Here is a 20693-nt window from a genome sequence, read left to right as displayed (position 1 = left end):
CTGGAAAAAAACAAGAGGTGCCCTGCCTCAAGGCCTCAAGGATTGATTTTAATGCTCTCTAGCAGCAGGCCTTGTTTTTTTCTGTTGACAGGCTGCACAATGAGCTTGGACAAACATAAAGTACCATTGTTCACAGGCATGCACTTACAGGAATGCCGAGCGCCTCTCTGGCGGATTGTTTCCCTCGGTGCTCAGATTCCACACACAGTGTCATAAAGTTCGTGTCCAAACTGTGCACGAGTTTGAAAAGAAAAGGAGTTTAAGTGAAGGCTTTTGACTTGATTGCTACTATCTTGCTGTGCCGCAGGAGGACAAAGAGAAGAGGTTGCTGGCATGGCAGAGCTGGGGGCTGACAGCTCTGGGAAGCTCTGGGCAGAGGTAGATAAAGATATCAGAGTGGTTGCGTGCACACTGACAGAAGCTGGAAGGGGGACCGGAGCTTTTTATGACTCTAAATATTCAGTGTTTTTGAATTTCTCCCGTAAGGGAAACTTCAGAGGCATTAAAGAGAAGAAGGGCAGAAAGAGACAGCGAGGCAAGAGAAGACAAACACTGTCTCAAGGTAAAAAGGAAAAAAATCAGGTGATGGGTGGACTGTGTGTCTTTGGCTGTGTTGCATCATGTTCTGGCATGGATGTACAGAGGTCAGCGCTGGGTTGCGCATTCTGTGTCATGTCGCCTAAAGGTGCAACAAAGGACTGCATCTACTGTGCCGCCCTTCAGCAGAACTGCACCATTAAGGATTCTGGGGGGCCTAAATGTGATGGAGTATTGACCAGCGGACCAGCAACACCCTGCAACACTGCTCCGTACTTAAGAGCACCACCACCAATCAATACTGCTCTGTGTAGAGGACAGTACATACTGTTCCACGCTCCGCACATTCAGAGGTGGACAGACCACACACTGACCAATAAACACACAGGAATGTCTCAGGATAACAAATCAAAATGTTCCAACAAAAGTTTCAAGCATTAGAGATAAGACACTGTGAGTACACCATTTCAAAACTCACAGCTCCACACTCGCTTCTAACCTATCTCCAGAGAGACACTCGTCAGGGAACAGAGAGTGAGGCAGTGCTGAGGCACGCGTGGAAAAAGGTCTTGAAATCGGCGAGCCTTGGAGCGGGAACGGCCTGGGAGATCTGTTAGGAAACAGAAAATCTGACGAGGGGAAAAAAAAAAATCGCTCGGAAAGCGTCTTTGTCGGCAGCTGCCTCTGCTGAGCGCACACGTGTGGCGGGAACACGGACAGATCTGATTGACACACACGTACACGCACCTGTGCACACACCTGTTATTGTGCGATTACAGTGGAAACGCACCCGGCTTTTTCATGACATCATTCGTCATCAGTAGGCTCTCTTTGGGATTTATTAGGTAAAATCCGGGGGGCCAAATGAAGCAGTGAGATGAGAGAGGCACAACAGAGAGCTGAGATAACGCACGCAACATTAATGCTTCAATTCCCACATGGCTCGTACTTGAAACACACGGACACGGCTGCTCACAGAAGCGGCTATTTCCACACACACACACACACACACACACACACTCACACACACGCATGCATGCACGCTAATCCATAGTTCACTTAACAATGACTTGGCACTGTGCTCACTGAGCTACAACAAAGTATGTCTGTGTGTGTGTGTGTGTGTGTGTGTGTGTGTGTGTGTGTGCGGGTTAAGTAATGGCCCAGCTGGGTTCCAGCAGAGTGCAGCATAACACACTCCTGTTGTTCTTCCTGACCCCGAAGACAAGGCTCGGCCAGGCACGCACAGCACCTCACACAACCCTAAACTCCTCCTGACTGAGGCAACCCTCCACACACGCGCGCACACACACGCACGCACACACACACACACACACACACACACACACACACTCTGTTCCAGTGTTTCCTCCCTCCCTGCAGTCTGAACATGGATCAGGAGAACAATAGGCTTCATTAGCCCACCCTCGGTTCCCTCCCTTTCTCAGGAGGGACGTTTCCTTTAGTTGTGTAATTACTTTGAATGAATAATAACACCCCTGAGCACTAAAAACTGTGTAAACTCTGAGGGAAGAGATCTTGGCCTGAAGGCAGCGATAGTGACTCTTTGGCTGCCACAGCGTGTGAGCCACTCCTCTTGGCTTGCACAGCGAGCAGAGCACAGCGGCTAAAAGTGCAAGAATCTCATTTGACTTTGTTGTTTGCACATTTGAGGAATCGCGCACTTGAACCTGAAGATTAAAAAAAGAAGATATAAAGTGTGACAAGGCTTCCATCGACACAGTATGCATGCACGACGTAGTGCAGATTTCATTAAAAAATACAAACGGTTATTCATCAAGGCCACTGCTGCCCGCCTGTCTCTCCTCGTGTCATGCAATGCCGGCTGGATAAGCGGGGCTCACATCATACTGCGGAAGAAAACACCATCAAAAAAGTTCCGCTTCCTTTCAACTCTTCACCTCAGCATTTCTGACAGAACCGGCTCTCGAGTCAAGCTCTCTTATGAGGCATTTCAAAGCGCAACCACTTCAAACAAACAGGTTCATTGGACCAATGGGATTTTGTATAACTTGGAGGCTTTTCAAAGAGAACGCGGTTTTAACATGGCCACGGTGCAGCGGCGTTTGAGAATATTGCCACTGTTTTCGCACCACGTGGGCGGCAGCTCAAACCCGGCGCCCAGCATGTGACCCGCAGACCGACGCAGAGCGCCCGACTTAAACCATCACATGCTTAACTTACGCTCGACCGGTCAGAGGTAATCTGTCAGGATTGGCAGCCACATTAAATATGAGATGTGCTTTACAATCACATGCTGCTCTCATGCTGCGCTGGTGCAGGCTAATCCGAAATCATTGATATTCATATCAAACATGAGGCTGGCTGGCTGTCAAGTGGGGCAAAGTCCAGACTCCGGGGCAAACTCCAAATCAGCAAAGAGAACTTCCTCAAAGGAAGTACTGAGGTATTTTCAATAGCAGCAAGATATAAAAAAGATGTCATAACTGATTAAAAGCACATAAGAAAAGGCCTTTTAGAGTTGAAAAAGTTGCTGCCCAAACAGTTAAATGTGGATAGGAGGGCTGAGATGTTGAAATAGTGCTGCAGCTGCAGGCTGTCACCAGTAAGCAAACACTTGAGCTTGGTTTCAGTTTAGATTTGCACTGGAATATTTACACAGACTATGTTATCTCGCTCCAAAAGGACCAAAGCATGTGAGCGCGTGTGAGTCTATTTTCGAGGGTAAATACATGTCAACCACTTGACTGCTGTAGGCAACTATTTCCTCCCAAAGCAATTAAGCTTTTAATTTAATATCACGCAGCAATCGCGCTCAATAATAAGTAGATGAGGGGATGAAGTGCCGAGGAGAAGAAAGAGGGTCAGAACACAGTGACGCAGTAATCAGCAGTGGACGGGTTGGATTTAAGACAACACTTGGACTTGGAGTGATAAGCGATAGGAACACAAACACAGGAATGCACCCGCCCACATACACAAAGAAACTCCCACTTAGGCATACTATAAAGATACACACACACACACACACACACACACACAGAAAAAATACACAATTTCAAGACAGCCATCACTGCAGGAAACTGATTTTCAGTTAGGCTTTAGAATGGATATGGTAAACATGAATTTATCCCCAGCAGCGCACGGCTTTGTGCGTCTGTGTGCGCAGTCAAATGCACATAAATACACCAGCGAGTTGAAGTTCAGAGTCCAGTGACTATTGCTCTCCAGCTTAATGACCCAGCAAGAGACTAGACACCGCTGAGTGACTGGAGTGGCGCCAATCAACACATGATTGTTGTGACATTTCCGACCAGCCATTATCTGCAATTGGCCGTAATTCAGTGGTGCTGCTGATGACTTCATTTAGCCCTCCCCGCCGCTAACAGACAGCGTGGCTCATCTCCTTCCAGATGGGGCGTGGGGCTTAGCTCAGACCTCTTGCCCTCCTAATCCTCCTCTTTTTCTCTCCTGTGCTCTGTCCTCCCTCTCGCTCTCTCTCTCGCCCTCCTCCTCATGGTTTTCCTCTTCTCTCTCCCCGTTATTCTACTTCTGTGCTGAATTGAAACAGCCTGTAGCCTGCGATGGAGAATGTCAAATGCCTCCTCGTCCTCATTACAGAGTTTCCCGAGGCGCCCCTTTCCACCAAAAGGCATTCATTTCTCATGCATTTCCAGAGTGTTCAAGCCTGCTACCTACCAAACACAAAGGCAAACACTACTGTCTTAGAGCTATTATTATCATGGAGTTATTATTGTCATCTCATATTTATACAGTTTTTTTCCACCTAAACTCATTTCTCTCCAAGTTGTGTTTATGAGTGATTTGCTGGTGCACACAATTCATCCTAAATCAAGTGCAGCAACTAACGGTGCGATTACAAGGGAAATATATTATTAATGCATCATCAAATGGCCTTTGATTCCACAGGATTGGCAAGGAAGGCTCAAAATAGACTATGCAAGGCACCTTGGAGCAGGGTTAATACAGAAAAAAAAAATATGAGAGAATACTGGATGTGAAGCAGATCAAAGACATGCAGGGGGAAAAAAAACGCTTGCAAGCTTGACAACGAATCACAAACAGAAAACGCCACAAAGCGAGAGATTTAGGGTTGCATGATTTGACAGAATATTTCTTCATACTGCAGCAAGCGTGGCGGTGTGCAAGTGTGCGCACGTGCATGTGCACAGCTGCAGTGCTGCATTGCCTGAGAGGGAGTCAGACCCTGCTCCCACAGAGATGCCCGTGTATGGCTGGGATCAAGCAACCATCTAATTGGTCTCACTGCAGCGTCTTCCTGCTGCTCACCTGTTCTTAAACACACACATGGCCACTGCACACGTTCACGCATGCCCAGCAGCACTCATCCTTAATCTGAGATCTCCCCGAAAACAACAGTGGTCTTACCACTGCAAAGGTCTGCGAGGTTTCAGTTTACCTGTCCTCAGGTGAGCCGGGTTAAAGCGGATGTGTCATTTTGAACCCTGCGCTCGCAGCTTTTCTCTTTAAATCTTTAAAGTGAGAAGGAGAATACACGATATCCCGATTCCCAGGGCTCGGATGTCTGCAGGCGTAACTGATACTGACTGGTAGCGAGGCACCGAGACTCGATACTTTCATCCCCGATACTATCATCAGCTGCACTGGTTGTCAAGGACAGCAACAGATGGAATGCACTCTTCTCAGTTAAGTGTCAGAAACAGCATGCTTTCAGGGTTGCAGGTTGAAACCATTACCTCCAATCTGCTAGAGCAGCAAGGCGACTCGCATGCAATGACAAACATTACCGTTCTTCAGTCTGGAAAAACAGGCTCCAGTTGGAAATACAATGCTGCTCAGAAACTCCCCCGAAACCAACAAACAAGTGCGGCTAGTTTTACATACAGGGCTAATAGGCAAGCCTCCCTCGGGAGACAAATGCCAGGTGCTGATTGGTTTTACATGAGACTAAGGAGGCAAACTGATTTGCGGCAATCTGCATTACCTGCACCTGCTCCCCGAGAGCAAAGTAACGTCCGTAACTGTGCTGTTGCTCAGCGCTGTCGCTACCAACTTGGTGGAAAGTTGTTGGTTCATTTAACATCAAAAACAACACTTGAGTCACCGCTGTAAGTTCACTGAACATGACATCTTTTGATGATGTTTACATGCACTCCATTAGGGGCATTGTTCCCCTTCCCATCAGCGGACCGTCTCTCCTTTGAGGCGAGCACTACAAGGCTGTCAGGCGAAGAGTGTAAAGCCTGCTCTGCTTCAGTCAGTCTCCCATATAAGCCATCCATAGATGAGCAAGAGGAAAACAGAAGGACAGAGGAGATAAAAAGAGAAAAAAGGGAGAGGGGGTTTGGAGGTGGTTTTGACAGAGGAGGGAAGTGCAAGGCCACTTATGCGCCCTGCCACCCTGCATCACCATGCAGCCAATGATGGATGAATGGAAGCACATCCCAATAATAGAAACGACTTGGACAACGAGCGGGATCATTAGCCGAGTAGCAGCAGGCTTTGGGGTATTATGAGGGTACCGGTGTGCCTCTAAGTTTATTTATATGTCTATATGTTAAATTCTATCTAGTTCAGCAAGGCTTCATTTGTCAAAACTGCAAAGCGGCAAACCTACAGGGGATGAGAGCCAAATGTGTCTCTGTTAGTAAGGCAGCATCAACGCCTGCAGATCAGAGTGAGAGAGCAAGTAAATAACACTCTGTAAAGCACGGACTCAACCCTTTAACAGCTTTCTGCGTCCACACCGCAGACAAACAGAGACCGTGGAGCTCCTTCCTCGGCCTCGTTACGACTCCTGATCATCAGTTATTCATGCAAACTTGGGATCACACTGTTATTTGCCGAAGACAAAGCTGGCCGTATATTTGCATATCGTAGTGGCAGTGCTCGCTGTAGCATGGAGATAAAAACGGACAATAAATCAGGGTAAACAAACAGATGGCTGTGAACAAACAGAGCACCAAGAGAACAGAAGGGCTGAGATGGAAAAGAAAACACAGGTATCGAGGACCTGCACAGACTGAAGCTCACGCTGTTCTAACTCTCATCTGCATCTATAATTTGAGCACGACGCTGATGGTTTTCGATGTTTTGGATCATTAACTTGAACAAGTCGCATATATTTTACATTTTTGCCACCTATTTTGCACAACATGCCTGCTGTACATTTGTAAAATCTATGATTCCCTACTCTTCTTCAGCCATTGGTTTGTATTCCATTCATTGCAGTAAAATCGTGAAGAGACAGAGAATCTGAACCTTACTTGAGATTGCCAATGCAGCAGTAATCATTTCATCATCACTCCTATAGTTTTTAAATGGGGCATCACTGTGTGCCACAGAGAGAGAGAAAAACAGCAACCTACTTGATGCACGAAACAAACAAACGACACCTTCATTTCAGAAAATCCACAACGGTCTATTGATTGAATTTTGAATTTGATTTTCTGACATGTAGCTTGTTAATGCTCCTCGGTGGCTGACTCTCCTTGAGAGTCCTTGAACACATCAACACAGAGCTTTCAAAAAGGTAAAGGTAAAAAAGTAAAATGGCTGAAAACCAATGATTGTCCAGAATGTAGAGAAACGACCTAAACTGACAACTATGCACGAACGGTCATTAATAATGTGGTTAATGAGCATCATTAAACTCTGACGTGTCTGTGTGTTCGCTAGCTGCCACTGACCGATCATCGACCATAAGCGGCAACATGACAGCGTCGCTGATGTAAAATTGCTGTAACTCGGTGTGGTCATGGTCACAAAGGAATCCTCCTCATCCGCAAGCTGTCATCCGATGGATGTGTGACTCACAGCAGAGGTGAGGAAGTCATCAACTGCATCACTGCAAAACCACAGCGGCTTTAAAGTTGCACCCTGAGAGAGTCTGTGTGTGTGATAGATATCCACTGCCTCAGCACCTTATCTTATTTCGTCTGGCATTCAGTTGGCAGGGAGAGAGAAAACGATGCTACAGTGTCACATATTGCCATAAATTTGTATTGAGTGCTCTCCCTTTGCTTGGGTTTCATTTCTGACACTTCCATTTTGCAAGAATTGTTACTGTTGCATGTAAAGTTTATGGTTATTTTGGCTCTTTTTGCTGTGCGATGGGGGTAGTACAGATTCAGAGGCATTTTGTCTTCCTTCTGCCAGAACAGGTACAATGAGTAGTATGCTGAATCGACAATGCTGATGCTAGTGATCAGATATCAGCAGGCATTTGATATTATGTATAAAGCTGAGCTCCTTAGACGCTGATGAGGAAAACAGAATCACTGGATGCAATTATCCTACTAAAAGAGCGTGTCATGCTGATGATACAACGTTTTTTACAGCACAACTACACCTCAAACTCAACCTGCCAAAAGAAAATCTTGTAATCAGGGTTTTGCAACTTCAGTCGATGCTGTGAAACAACTCAAAAAAAAGCAAAAGAGGTGATGTTCTGCCACATTTGAATCCTCAAGGCAACACTTTCATTTCACACACACCAGTTAGCAGCGTTTGCAAAGCAAGCACAGAGTCCTGACATCAGCATGTAACGCACGTCTGACGTGACACGGCACGTTATGATCACAGCGCTGAAAACAAGACGGTCTGCAATGTTTCAGGACAGGAGGATGTATTTCCTCTAACTCCCGTAAGTCTGGAGCCTGGAGGAGTCTCGTGCTGAAGCTCCGTGAAGGGTCATGCAGGTCAACGGACGGGTCGGTGGGCTGTCAGGACGAATATGAACCTTATCCATCATTTGTGCATGTGTACATTTTGTTGTGTTTATGCGCATATGTTGCCGGCGTCTGCATGTGTGTTTACTTCTCAACCTAGCTGTGGCGTCTGTCAACAGAAGTGTTGAATCAGTCTGAGCTGTGCTACTCTGCCAGCTCCTAAGAAGCCCCCGGACACGCAGGCTCTTAGGCAGCCTGGCCATGCAGACAGCAGCAGTGCCATCCCATAACAGCTCTGCTAAGCCCTGGACCAGTCAAGAGGAAGTCTGATATCATGAGAGCAGGATGAGCCTGGTCATTAGCCCTCGCTGGACTAGCTCGAGGCAACTCCCTTATCCGAAGCCAAAATTTCAGAGCTTCCAAGTCAACAGATTTGAGCCAGTTATTTCCTCAAATTTTCACTGTTTCCTCAGCCAAGGCGAGCCGTTTTGCTCGGGCAGCAACCCTCTGAGGGACTGAGAGTCAGTCATTTCTATAATTAGCTAAATTAACCTAATAATTATTGTGGTGTAAAGAAGCTTCACACTGAGTCCAAACATCAGGCTATTCAGGACAGTTCAAGATGTCTCAGCACTCATTTTTACACATGAGAGAGAGCAGACAGGTACGGCGACAGCACAGCAAGACCAGTTAGACCGCATTGCTCTTTGATGAATAAACCACTTGAGAGTTATTTTCCGGGCAGATGTTTGAGCGTGATAGCTTGACTGGAATCATAATAGGTTAAGGGACCTGAAGGCCAGGCTGCCCTGAAACCACTTTTCATTTACAGGACATGTGAAAGGGATACGATGAATGACTGGCACACAAATGAGCCATGAATGATGCTTGATGCACTTTAGGAGAAGGGTATGTGAGAAATGGAAACCACCGAAAAGATATTTTCTAAAGACTAAAAAAGTTATTTTGATGGAACTGATCCTGCTCAGTACAAAATGTGGGTCTGGGAATTTAAGCGTTTTCTAGTGTGGTATAATCGTTCCTAAATGGAAGACAATACAAGCTAAAAGCCAGAGATTTAAATCAAAACTGCTTTGATAAAGGAAGAAACTGCATTCCTGAAGTAGACGTTTTCCCCTGCAGGGAGAGGCGACACGGTAACAATGTGAGACGTCTGCCAGAACAAGCACCTGTTGGTAACAATACACTGGTGGAGCTTCGTAGCCGCTCTCGCTGTGCCCAACAAATCCAAAATAACTGCATTCCACACATGATAACCATTCCCAGATAAACCCTCAAGCAGGACATGCACTGACAACAATGAAGTCATTTGTCAAAGCAGTCTGAGAGATATCGAGCAACGTTTCACACCATGTCATCGTTACCGGTTTCGACTCATCATGTAATGAAACTGTAATAACATATCATCCATGCTGGCACTTTGTAAACATGATCTGCTGGAGTCAAATGCTTTCCAGTGTCTGGATGAGATTACAAACAAATAGTCCTTACTGAAGCTGTTGTTTGAGTGAACCCTGGAAAAATGACATCTGATGGAGCCAAAACCAAAGGACTACAGGGCTTATTTGTCCACTTGCGCCGCAGATGTTGCAGGGGTCGTTAGGGTCAAAGGGTGAGGAACAACATGCAAGAAGTGTTGCTCTAAATAAATACGACATGACCAGGTCACCATTCCTGAAGCAGGTGAGGGTACGCCGCTCTACAAAGCAGGACAGACAGAAAACCTCTCCACTTAGAGAAGAGAGAGCTTCTCTTCACAGCTTCTCTTCAAGGGCTCAATTCATTTATAACAAGGCATCAAGGGAAAGCTGTTCAAATAATCTGCCTTGCCACTGTAGGGCAGGCTTGAATGACGGATACTAGTGGATACTCCAGCGACTGCATCACTGCAACGTCAGGATTGCAGCAGGACCCGTCCTTCTGCTTACTAGTTTAAACAGTGAGTAATGTGCATGTGATCTCTTGAGTCAGTCTGCTTGAAGACTTCAGAGGTCTGGCGAAGGGAAGGATGCTGCCAAAGCCTGAGAGCAAATTTGTCACTGCCAAACACCTGACAACCAAACGCACACTCACAACTGCAGAGAGTGCACTTCTCATTTCAGGCGCAGGAGGATTCTGCAATTTGTGTCCTGGGATTGGCTTATTAGCAGAAAATAAGAAAAAGCCTTCACGAGCAGAATACTGAGAAGGCGGGATGTCAAAACAGATACAATCAGCGGTCACTGCGAGCTCACGAGCACCCTCTGCAAAGGCAAAATATCACGAATAAGAGCTGTGAGCCAAATACGCTGTAAGCAAGACGTCCTCCCCATGTCCTTGATTTTTCATAAAGATCAGGCCCTTGAGCAAAAGCTGCAGCTCCGGATGCGTCGGCTGGCTTAACCGGGATGAGATTGGACCAGATCAATAACCTGTTAGAGAAGCTAAGGAGCAAAGCAAGCTAAATTGGCGGGGCTGAGATCCTGACACCCATGAATTCTAATGAGGACACTCGGCGAACCTCATCTCCACGGAGCATGACATCTCACCATGGAGGGGGAAGGAGTACACAGGACGCATTAATAACACAGTGAGAAAATGGCTGCCTCCCATGTCGCAGATCAGGACAAATGCATCTTCACATTGACTTTGTGTCAATCTGTGCAGCCATTTGTCTTGAGGTGATGCCATCTAGTTTGCCAATGTCTGCACAGCATTAAACAACCCTGCTTATGAACACACTCAAGCAAAAGTTTAATTTTATTCAAAAGGACAAAGAAAGACATAAAACGAGCAAAGAGGAAGCTTCTGTGATCAGACGTGAGATACGCTCACTCGCCTCAGCGCCCTCATGCAGAGGTTTGGCAGAAACCAGCAGTGCTGCAGCTCTGAGAGCAGAAGGGGCCACAGCAGCAGCTGGCTGAGTAGGTGGTTACTGTGAAGGTGTGTTAGGAGGGCGCTGGGCTTTATATTCATCTGATATGAGATCTTGTCATGGGCACAAGCAGAATGGGCTGAAATCGATTCTTTGAGGTGGAGCACCACGACTAAACAGCTGAGTGGGCTGCGCTGGCAGAATGAGTATTGACGAAGGCCCATCAACGCAGGCACAGGGCCAAGCATGAAGTACCACAGCCAACCAGGAGATTGAACTCTGAGATTGAGTCTCTGCAACGATTTATTACCCAGAGTGTAAAGAAAGGTCCCAACTGGAGGCACAGAGCGATGCACAAGTCCACGCTAAACAGACAGCCAATCCGTCTCATCACTATCCTCCAAAATAACCTCCTGGGATCTATGGGAGAATGAATCCAAGGAAGTGAAACCAGCACTACCTCCGCAGACTCCTTCAGTGTCACAGAAAAGAGCATCAGTGAGGAATATGAGCAAAGTGACAGATACTCGGAATTCAAGAGCATGCTGTCCTCCTCCATGATTGTGTTTGGCCTCAAAAGGCGACCAGAAGTGGAAACCAATTCAGATGTGCCTTAATTTTTCATTATCATGCATGCTTACACACACACACGCGGGCAGCTCGCACAGACTTGCAGACATGATTGGAAATACTGGCTGTGTGGTAAATGCTGCCTTGATGAACAGGAGGCAGAATCATTTCAGACAGTCACAACAGAGAATCAATACTATCATCGTGATTAATGGTAACAAAATCATTTTCATTGTTGATATTATCGTTGCTCTCTCATTTTCTTTGTCCTGTTGCTACCACCAAAATCCTCTTGCTCCCTCTATTTCCTCTGCCTCCTGTTGTCGGCACTCCTCCCTCTTTGACCCCATTTTCTTTTCTCGAAACCTGTTCATCATTTCTTTTTCTCCCCTCCCAGTTTAAATCCAACACACCCTTCAAAAGAGAATCCTTCTCAGGAAAAATTATTTCGAGGCAGTGATGTGCCAGCTGCCTCTCCTCTCTGTTCCCGTTATTGCCTCTGCTGTAACACCGCGGGGATGTTCCATACAGAGACAGCCAGAAACAAAGTCCTCAAATAAGCACTCCACAGAGGGCAGCGAGTGCATCTGGAGCAAACTCGGTTCAATCAACTATCAGATAATCTATCCCCTGTATCCCTCTATCCACATCTGCACCTGCGTATTGATTCATAACAGTCCATTTCCTTCTCTGTTTCCCCTTTTGAACCAAGTCACTGTCTGCTGCTCACAGCGACACAAAAGGGACAATTTCTTAGTTAATTGGCCTGTGACCAGTCTGTCCTCGAGCCCATCGGGGGTCCGATGGAGGTGCATTCCTGCTAAAAGCACACTGTCTTCATAACCACTCTGGTTGTGTGATAGCAGGTCACTCCAGCCCAGCTACCCCCTGCTGTTTGTCTCAGACAGGAGGCACTAACGCTCCTTATCAGGAAGTGGGTGGCAGCGGCTGACAAGAGGGAAAATACCAAGGCAACAGTTACCAAAACAACTGCATCACCATCACTGTGCCAGATTTATATTCTCTCAGCCAAGTTCAACCTGGTTTAATGCAACTGCCAGAGACGGATTCCACCTGAGCGTCATACGCAGCAGAGGGATGATAATCACTGTTCTTCTATAGATTCTTAAATGGAAAAAATTCCTCAGCTGAAAATGTAATTTTGCGCAGAGTGGGAAAGTTGGCTGCTGCACAGACCTTTTTACTCACTATCTTTCATTTTCGGTTGCAAAAATATTTTCTCTACTTCTACTAATGGTGGTGATCGGTGTCCTTTTGCAGCAAGAAGCACAACTTTTAAGTGCATGGCATGGCAACATAAAATCGCAGTGAAAATCAGTCGAAACAGTGTGTACCTGTCAGTAAAAACAGGCAAAAACAAAAAGGATGAGCTGTATTCATGCAGCGCAGCAGGGGAGGTTATCGTTCCTCGTGTATATAGGAGGTGCCTGCTCTCTGTTATGCATATCCACTGTTTGGAGGCTGACCTCGTCTTATCTCAGAAGGGATAAACAGCTGCAGGGATGGCTCGCTGTTGGAGAGAGACCAATTAGGAGTCAAGCTGAGGAAAGGAGGGCAGGAGTCTATGAGAGAAAGTTTGTGTGTGCTCGCGTGTGTGCTCACACATCTCTAAAGCACACCCAACAGCAATAACCTGGAGACGCTGCTGCCGCTGACGACGCAGCGTGACCATTCATTCTGGTGAATCAGCACGCACTCATCTCCACTGCCTTTAAACATGCCTGCCAAGTCATGGTGCCTGCCAGTGAGAGGCACGGCTCATTTCAAAATGCTATCTTTGTTGCTGGCCTGCTCATTACCGCAATGCGGCTCTATGGAAAGAATTAGCAAGGTAGCATGAAGCGGGATGCCCATGTCACTCAACATCTGGGGCAGATTTGGGGAGCTCTGCTGGTTCCAAGTCTGTAAAAATTATTCAGGAATCACTGAATGAGGAATTATACTGGGCACACCTTCACTCTTCTTCTTCTTCCATCATTAATCTCTTCACCACCACCCCCCCCCCCCCCCCCCCCCCCCCGGCTTTGCCTGTCATGCTCTGCAGGAGAAGGAGGAAGGCAAAGCAAGACAGGCGGAGGCAGAAGTGTAAACCGCTGTTAGACAAGGGGAGTGGACTGGGAGATTGTTAGGCGGAGCAGGGCTGTGAGTTGCAGGAGGAGAGGGTCACCCCAGGGAGGAATGAAAAAGAGTGGAAGAGGCGTGCTTTGGTATTCATAGCAGCCGCTGCCGTCTGGGGGCCTCGGTACGCCCGTCGCTCGCACCGTCGTCCCTCGCTGCTGACGGGCTGGCAGGGCGGAGGGCGGAGAAGTGTGACAGGTTTGGGGAATGAGCCGGGAGAGCAGCCAGTGGGAGGGGATGATGGGTGGATGTCACATCAGGTGTACAGCTGAGATTCGCATATGCTTAAAAAAACACACACACTCTCACAGGGAAAATAGGATGCTGCAGAGAGAGAAGAGAAGAGGGGCGCCGGTGAAGCTCTGCTTGCACTTGGAATACTGAATGGCCTCCATGCTTAGAGCTGCAGAGAGGAGGAACAGGACTCAAGATTCTTCGGCAAACCGGGTATTTCATTAAAAGCTGTCTGCGTCTCTCTGGGTTTTCGTGCACTCAAAACGTGAAGAGAAAGGACTTTACACCGCTGCCGAAGCGGTGTGGTTACAGTGAATTTCCACCCTCTCTAAAAGGTAAATTCAGAGACGAACATGGGCTTCACTGCAGACATGACAAAGGCAGTGACTGGAACAGAAGTCACATTTACCGTGGGGAGAGGCAGCCACAGAACCTGAGAGATCCTGACAGCTGCTCTCAGCTGGTTTAGAGCAGCTTAGTCATAGAAGCCCTGACTGCACCGTGGGGGGAGGCACATTAACACAGACTGTGCGCTCGCTGCTCTGCTGCGCCGCTGATGGCAAACGTATGAAATGTTAACCTCAATATGACATCAGCAAGACCAAAAGGGAGGAAAAAAGTAGCAAATTACCACATGATGTAAAGGCCCCTAAATCCACGCTGTAGCAGTGTGATAAAAAGAGCTTGGGCCTGTTTGGCGATGTGTTTTTTGTATTCCTTTGAAAGACGTACAGCCTTGAATGCATCGACACTGGATTCTGAAAGCGAGTCAAATAACCAAAGACATCTGATTTGAGGCTAAACCATTTTTATGCAGTTGGGAAACAACTGACGAGGGCTTGAGAAGCTGCAGCATTTCTTCACTGTAACTGTAACTGTTCTGTACATTTACTGCCAAAGTGACAATTTGCTGCTAACCTTTTCCTCGGCTGCGCTCGCATCCACCGTCAAACACTCACTACGCACCCACGTTTCGTGTTCTTTCTTCTCAGTATGTGGCTGTTTATCACTAGAAGGAGACTTGTTTGAGAGAAGGCTGCCGGCAGCAAGACAAAAGACTGCAGAAATAAAACAGGAGAGCCGGGAAATCCGACTTCAGAGCGCAGACGACAAGACGACTCTGGTTGCTCTGATTTTCTCTGACCAATCGACGGACTGCAGTGTCTCTAGCTCCACATTTAAGTCCTGGATCAATGTGTGAGGTATCCCAACAGAGGGGGAACAAAAACAACATGACAGGATGGAGTGACTCTATTGTTCCCATTCACAACTTTTGATGATGGAAAGGCGAAAATAGCCGCTCTAATGTGGAATGAGCTAAACTGCTTGGTGGAAACGTGGCTGAAGCACTGGTGGTTTTCTGCTGACGCTCTGCAATTGGATTGAACTGCAGCATGAACACACGTAGAGCTGAAATGATTAGCTGATGAATCGATCATCACCAGCATTTTTGAAGCAGCAGTCCAGTTTCTCTAATGTGAGGACTTGATGCTTTTCTTTGTCATGCATTACAGTAATATTACGTATGTTGTTGTGCAGACGTCCTCTTCTGTTGTGGGAAATTCTATTGACATTATTCACCATTTTCTGACATTTTATCCACAAAACAATTAATTGATTATTTGAGGACATGACAGGCAGGTTATTCAAGTTGCAGCCCTACTACAAAATAAATATTTGGTGTGAATACACAGCGCAACTGTCGCTGTCCTCAGGTGCTCGGCCCGGCCTCACGTGCAAACCAAGGCTGAATGCAACAAGTTCTGCTACAGACTCGGGGGCTTGTCGAAAGGCCTTATGGGAAATTAGAATGTAATGTAAACTGACGCGGACACAGACAAAGCAGGCTGGAGGGAAAGCAGGTACATCGAGACGGTAAATTAAAACCCTTCATCACAAAGTAGCTCCATGGACGCACTGAACATCCCAGCTGGTGATGTAGAACAGTGTAAGAGGATCCGAGGAGGAGAGGAGGGTCCACGGAGTCTGCTGAAGAAAGCCTCTGAGGTGGAATTAAAAAAATAAAAACTAAACACACACTGCAATTATCTCTCACTCAATTATTCACGCTTATTGTTAGCCGGATTCCTTGCGGCATCATTTATCTTCCGGATCCTTTTCTGGACTCTTTAGTTAAAAAAAAAAAAAAAAACGACTGCGTGCTCGAAAAGACAAAATGAAAACTAAGAACCGCCTGTGAAATTTTCATAATTTAGTGTGCGTATCACAATAAAAGCCAGAGTGAGGCACCTTTAGTTATCTGCAGCTCATTTTCCTAAATGAAAATGGTAAATAAAAAACTCAGCTCATTGTTTATCACCTTTCCTTGGGCATTAAGTGGAGTGTGATTGTGAAATTACACATTTTTGCTGTTCATTTGTCACTAGATACTGTCGGTGTAAATACTGTGTGCTGCGTTCCTGATACACGCTCAAAATAAAAATGCTTCTCTGTAGTTATTAGGCTCCTGGGGATTTTCGAGACTCTTAACTGAACCTCATTCATCCTCTGAATAAAAAATTAATATTACTGAAAACAAAAATATGTATAAACACTTCACGTCTCCTTCCTTCAGCAGACATCTATTGTGCCTTTGTAAAGATCTCACACAGCTTCACTTACTTTAATGAATGCTGGCATCATTTATGTTCGTATTAATGATGATATATTATGTTTCGTACTGAAATGAATGGGACCTTCACATTAAGACAAAGAGGTACAGACATAATGCCACAACATCTTAGCATCAGAGTGCATACTCTATTTTTACCTCTATTTTATTATTTTATTCTGTGGTTTTATGCACTGTCTACATTTTTTCATCCTTATTATCATCATTAAGCAGGTTATTATTATTACATATTAGTTATTTTTGACATTTCATTTCATATTTTTTAGTACTGTAACTTTACCGCGAAGAACACGTAACACCCCAGTAAATACCTGGATCTATGATAAGAGTATTTCCGTGTAGACTTTGCTCTCAGTGAAGTAGTCACACAGTCACCGGATAGCACTGTACTGTGAACCAAGGCCATCTCAGTATATCATTATCATCATTTATCTTTCAGGGGAGGAAAAAGTTTTGAAAACTCTCTTCTCAGTTTCCATTACAGGCTTGATTTGTGAATCAAGGGTGCTCTGGGACTTGAGAGCTAAATGGTCCATCCATTAAGCTCCATGAGGCAAAAACAAGCAGATCCAAGTCTGTTTACAGCATTAATCAATGAGCTGCCCACTCACAAGTCTCCAAGCTGCAATAGGTATCTGCGATCACTATGCTTCTACTCTCAATGGCCCCCTCAAGGTTACTGCCTATTGCCTCGATCCTCTCCCAGGATGGGAGCTGCATACTGAGTGCATCGGCTGGTCTGGAGCCAGAGGACCGCTCGAGACAAACTTCTGTTTTCTGTCCTGACTGCATGGGAGAAGTGTCGAGAAGTCTCAGCGAAGGCGCAAAAATCAGGTTTGCTTTAGGAGCTGGAGGTGGAATCAATGTGTATCACTAAAGGGAGTCTGAAGAACGGTTGTGCAGTTTTGTAAACATTTGTTGGATTTTCTTCGAGAATCAAGAGACTTGTGAGGAGAATGAGAAAATATGCAGCACACTGCTGATGGAGTAGGACTGGGAGAAAGGTCAGCAAGGCAAATATAGTCAGAGTGAGATATAGAATAATGGAGCAAAGGGAGAACATACCAGAGATGAGGAGGACTGGCGAAATGTGATGACGAGGCATAATCGGCTGAGGGGAGAAGATAAAGTGAAGAAAAACTAGGCAGCAAGGAGAAAGAGGAGAAAAAAATCCAACATGGAGTCAAACTGAAATTCAGGCTGGTGTCACAGCAAGTCTAAGGATGTATTTCACTTGGACACACAAATGTCACCGAACTCCAAAACTCCACCGCTCTTCATCCTCACTCTCAATTCTGCAATCTCACGAGAATACAAGTTTACATCCACACCGGTCGGCTAACATCCGATCTGCCCACCAGCCACCTCATCTTGGCGCGGAGCGGCTATCAATGATGGATGAGGCGTGAATTAATCATGAGGAGGGGGACAGAGATATAAACACACAGTGAGGCCCCAAGGGGAGCGGGAGAGCGCGGCGAGCAGCCTGCATGCGTCAAAATGCAGCTCGAGCATCACTTACCATGCATGTGACATTCAGTAACACAAGGTCAAACGAACATGGCAGGTAGCTTGTAACGATAGGACCACTGTGGCTCTGATGCACTTTTCACCAAACTTGATTCTAATGTCCAAACGTGAGATTAAACATCCGAACCGACAGAACATTATCAAACTCAAACCACCTCCACTTTATGTTTGAAGTACAAAATGAAAAGTTGGGCCTCACTGAACTGAACGCTGGAACTTGAAATCTCTGTAATTGTGTGACAGTGATGGTGCCGAAGTGTGCAGCCAGGCTAGCGTAGCATCCTGGGGATTTAAGGAAATGGACCTAATTGATTCAATTAGACTTGGACTCACCTCGATGCTGCAAGCGGTCCGATGCTGTCTAAGCTGACAAGGCAACCATTAACAAATCCCTGCTAAGTGTTGTGCAAAGCGCCACGCTCAGCAGTGCCTCTATCAAATCTATCCATCCCCACACACACACACACACACACACACACACACACACACACACACACACACACACACACCGCTTCTGTCCCACGGTCTGACTGTCAGTATGTTTGGCCACATTTAACACATTCAATGGGCATGTCCGTGAGCCTTGAAGACGCTCAATCCAACAGAGGCATAAATCCACTCATCACATGAAAGCATGTGCCTCCATGTGTGGCTGCATGTGTGAGTGTGTTAGCGCACCATAACCAGCTCAGAATAGGATGGGCAACACTTGTGCATGGATGCAAAGAAGATTACAGACTGAGTTCAACAAAAGGGCTGCAAGCTTAATGACCATTCGTGCCTTATGTTACAGTACATGCAGAGCCGGCCACAATGAATAAGCATGTTTAAACACAGCGTTTCCCTCACTTATGCTGATTGCACTGCTGCAGCAAAAGCAGCGCCGCAGAAAATGGTATGTGTCCACAAGAATGTATAGGCAGATAGGTAATTTAGATGCGCCTGAGCCAGCTGAAAATACCAAATTGACCTGTGCACTAGCTTCCAAATGTGACTCCACAAAGACTCCACACACAGACACACACACACACACACACACACACACACACCTGATCTTTCAACACATTTCCCTGTAGGCAAACAGGGGCCCAGCTGTGACACTGTACCCCCAAGTCCCTCTGACTTATTCATGACACCAGTCAGACCAGTCCTAACCTTCTCAATCTTCAGGTTACACAGCTGTGACAAACCATTTTAATGCACTTCACACACATGGCTGGGCTGGTTATGCATGTGGGGTGGGTGGTCGGAGGGGTGCAGGGACTCCTGTATGATTCAAAATAAGAAAATGGGCGCACACACACCTGGTTTCACTGTCTTGATGCGGATGGGCTCCCGAAAGTGGCGGATGACGGCCAGCGTGTCTCGGTTGGTGAGTCCGCTCACTGGAGTGCCGTTCACCTCCAGCAGCACGTCCCCGCTGCTGGGAAACCTTCCTGCGTGACAAATCAACGCCTCCGAAACTATGTGTCCGAGGTAGGGGAACTCTCCCAGCTCAGCGCCGCCTCGCACCTCGGCTACCGTGACCAGCTCCCCGGAACCCCCCCACGACACGGTGCACTCCTGCACTTTGGTGGACCAGTGCTTCTTCTTCTTCAGTGTCTTGGACATTGTTGGTGGCTCTTGGTAAACCTGGAGGGGAAGTCCAAGAACGATTGTCCTTCAACGCAAACCCCGCTCCCGATCCTAAGACGCAATGACGCACGGGAAAATCATTGCAGATGAGAGAAGTTGAGGCAGCTTTCTTGTGTTGTATTCCATTCCAGGGGAAATAAGTCTGTTTTCAGATCAAACTCACTCCGCTGATGGCTGATCCTTCCATTGAATTACTCGAGCATCACCTGTCTGTGACTGGGATGCGAGAGCAGCTGCGTCAGTGTCGCATTGAAGCGGAAAGTGCTGGTTCTGATGCCGGGGCGTCTCGATCCCACACCCCACTTCACGGCAGTGTGTACTTGGAGAAACAAAGCAGCGTCCCCCACGCCGTTACAGCCCGGTGCTACAAAGCGGGATCCGGATCCTGCGAGCCCCGCTGTCGGTGCGCACCGGAGTCCGTCAGTTCCAAACGCGTGGAGTGTTTATTCCACTTCAGATTTCAGGAAATTCCAGCCGTACTGATAACACGGGCCAGCAAAGAGTTTAGATAAATATGAGAAAAGTTCAAAAACTGGTTTCCAGAGGGAGTGATTCTCCGCTCGGTGACAGCTCTTCATCCAAGACGACCGGAGAAACAACTTGTGTGAGCGCACCTGTCCTCCTCCCCTGCCCTCCTCCGCGGTGACATCAGCGAGGCAGTCCTTGGAAACGGGAAAACATACCTGGCCCTCCTCTGAACCGGGCGGTTATCTGATCCTTTCCGCGCGGAGAGCCCTGCCTCCTGCTCTCCGTTACGCGCTCTGCGCTCTCCTCCGCTTCCCCGCAGCCACTGTGGGGATTTTTTTCTCGTAAAAACTACGCAGCAGCATGAAACAGACGTGATCCGATTAGGCTTCACTCCATAACTTTTTGGATCTTTTTCCGT

General features: G+C 46.8%; 1 protein-coding gene across 4 annotated transcripts in view; it reads right to left on the bottom strand.

The window, feature by feature from the left end:
• magi3a (membrane associated guanylate kinase, WW and PDZ domain containing 3a) overlaps nucleotides 1–20693 on the bottom strand; it is a 104898-nt gene extending 84205 nt beyond the window's left edge. For all 4 annotated transcript variants that reach the window (XM_076740545.1, XM_076740547.1, XM_076740546.1 and 1 more), the window contains exon 1: nucleotides 19477–20693. In XM_076740545.1, coding sequence (XP_076596660.1) covers nucleotides 19477–19783 — 307 coding nt within the window. In that variant the 5' untranslated portion in view covers nucleotides 19784–20693. The remainder of the gene's footprint in view (nucleotides 1–19476) is intronic.

Source organism: Chaetodon auriga, chromosome 10, assembly GCF_051107435.1.
Source record: "Chaetodon auriga isolate fChaAug3 chromosome 10, fChaAug3.hap1, whole genome shotgun sequence".
Taxonomy (NCBI): domain Eukaryota; kingdom Metazoa; phylum Chordata; class Actinopteri; order Chaetodontiformes; family Chaetodontidae; genus Chaetodon; species Chaetodon auriga.
This window is presented reverse-complemented; position numbering and strand designations above follow the sequence as displayed.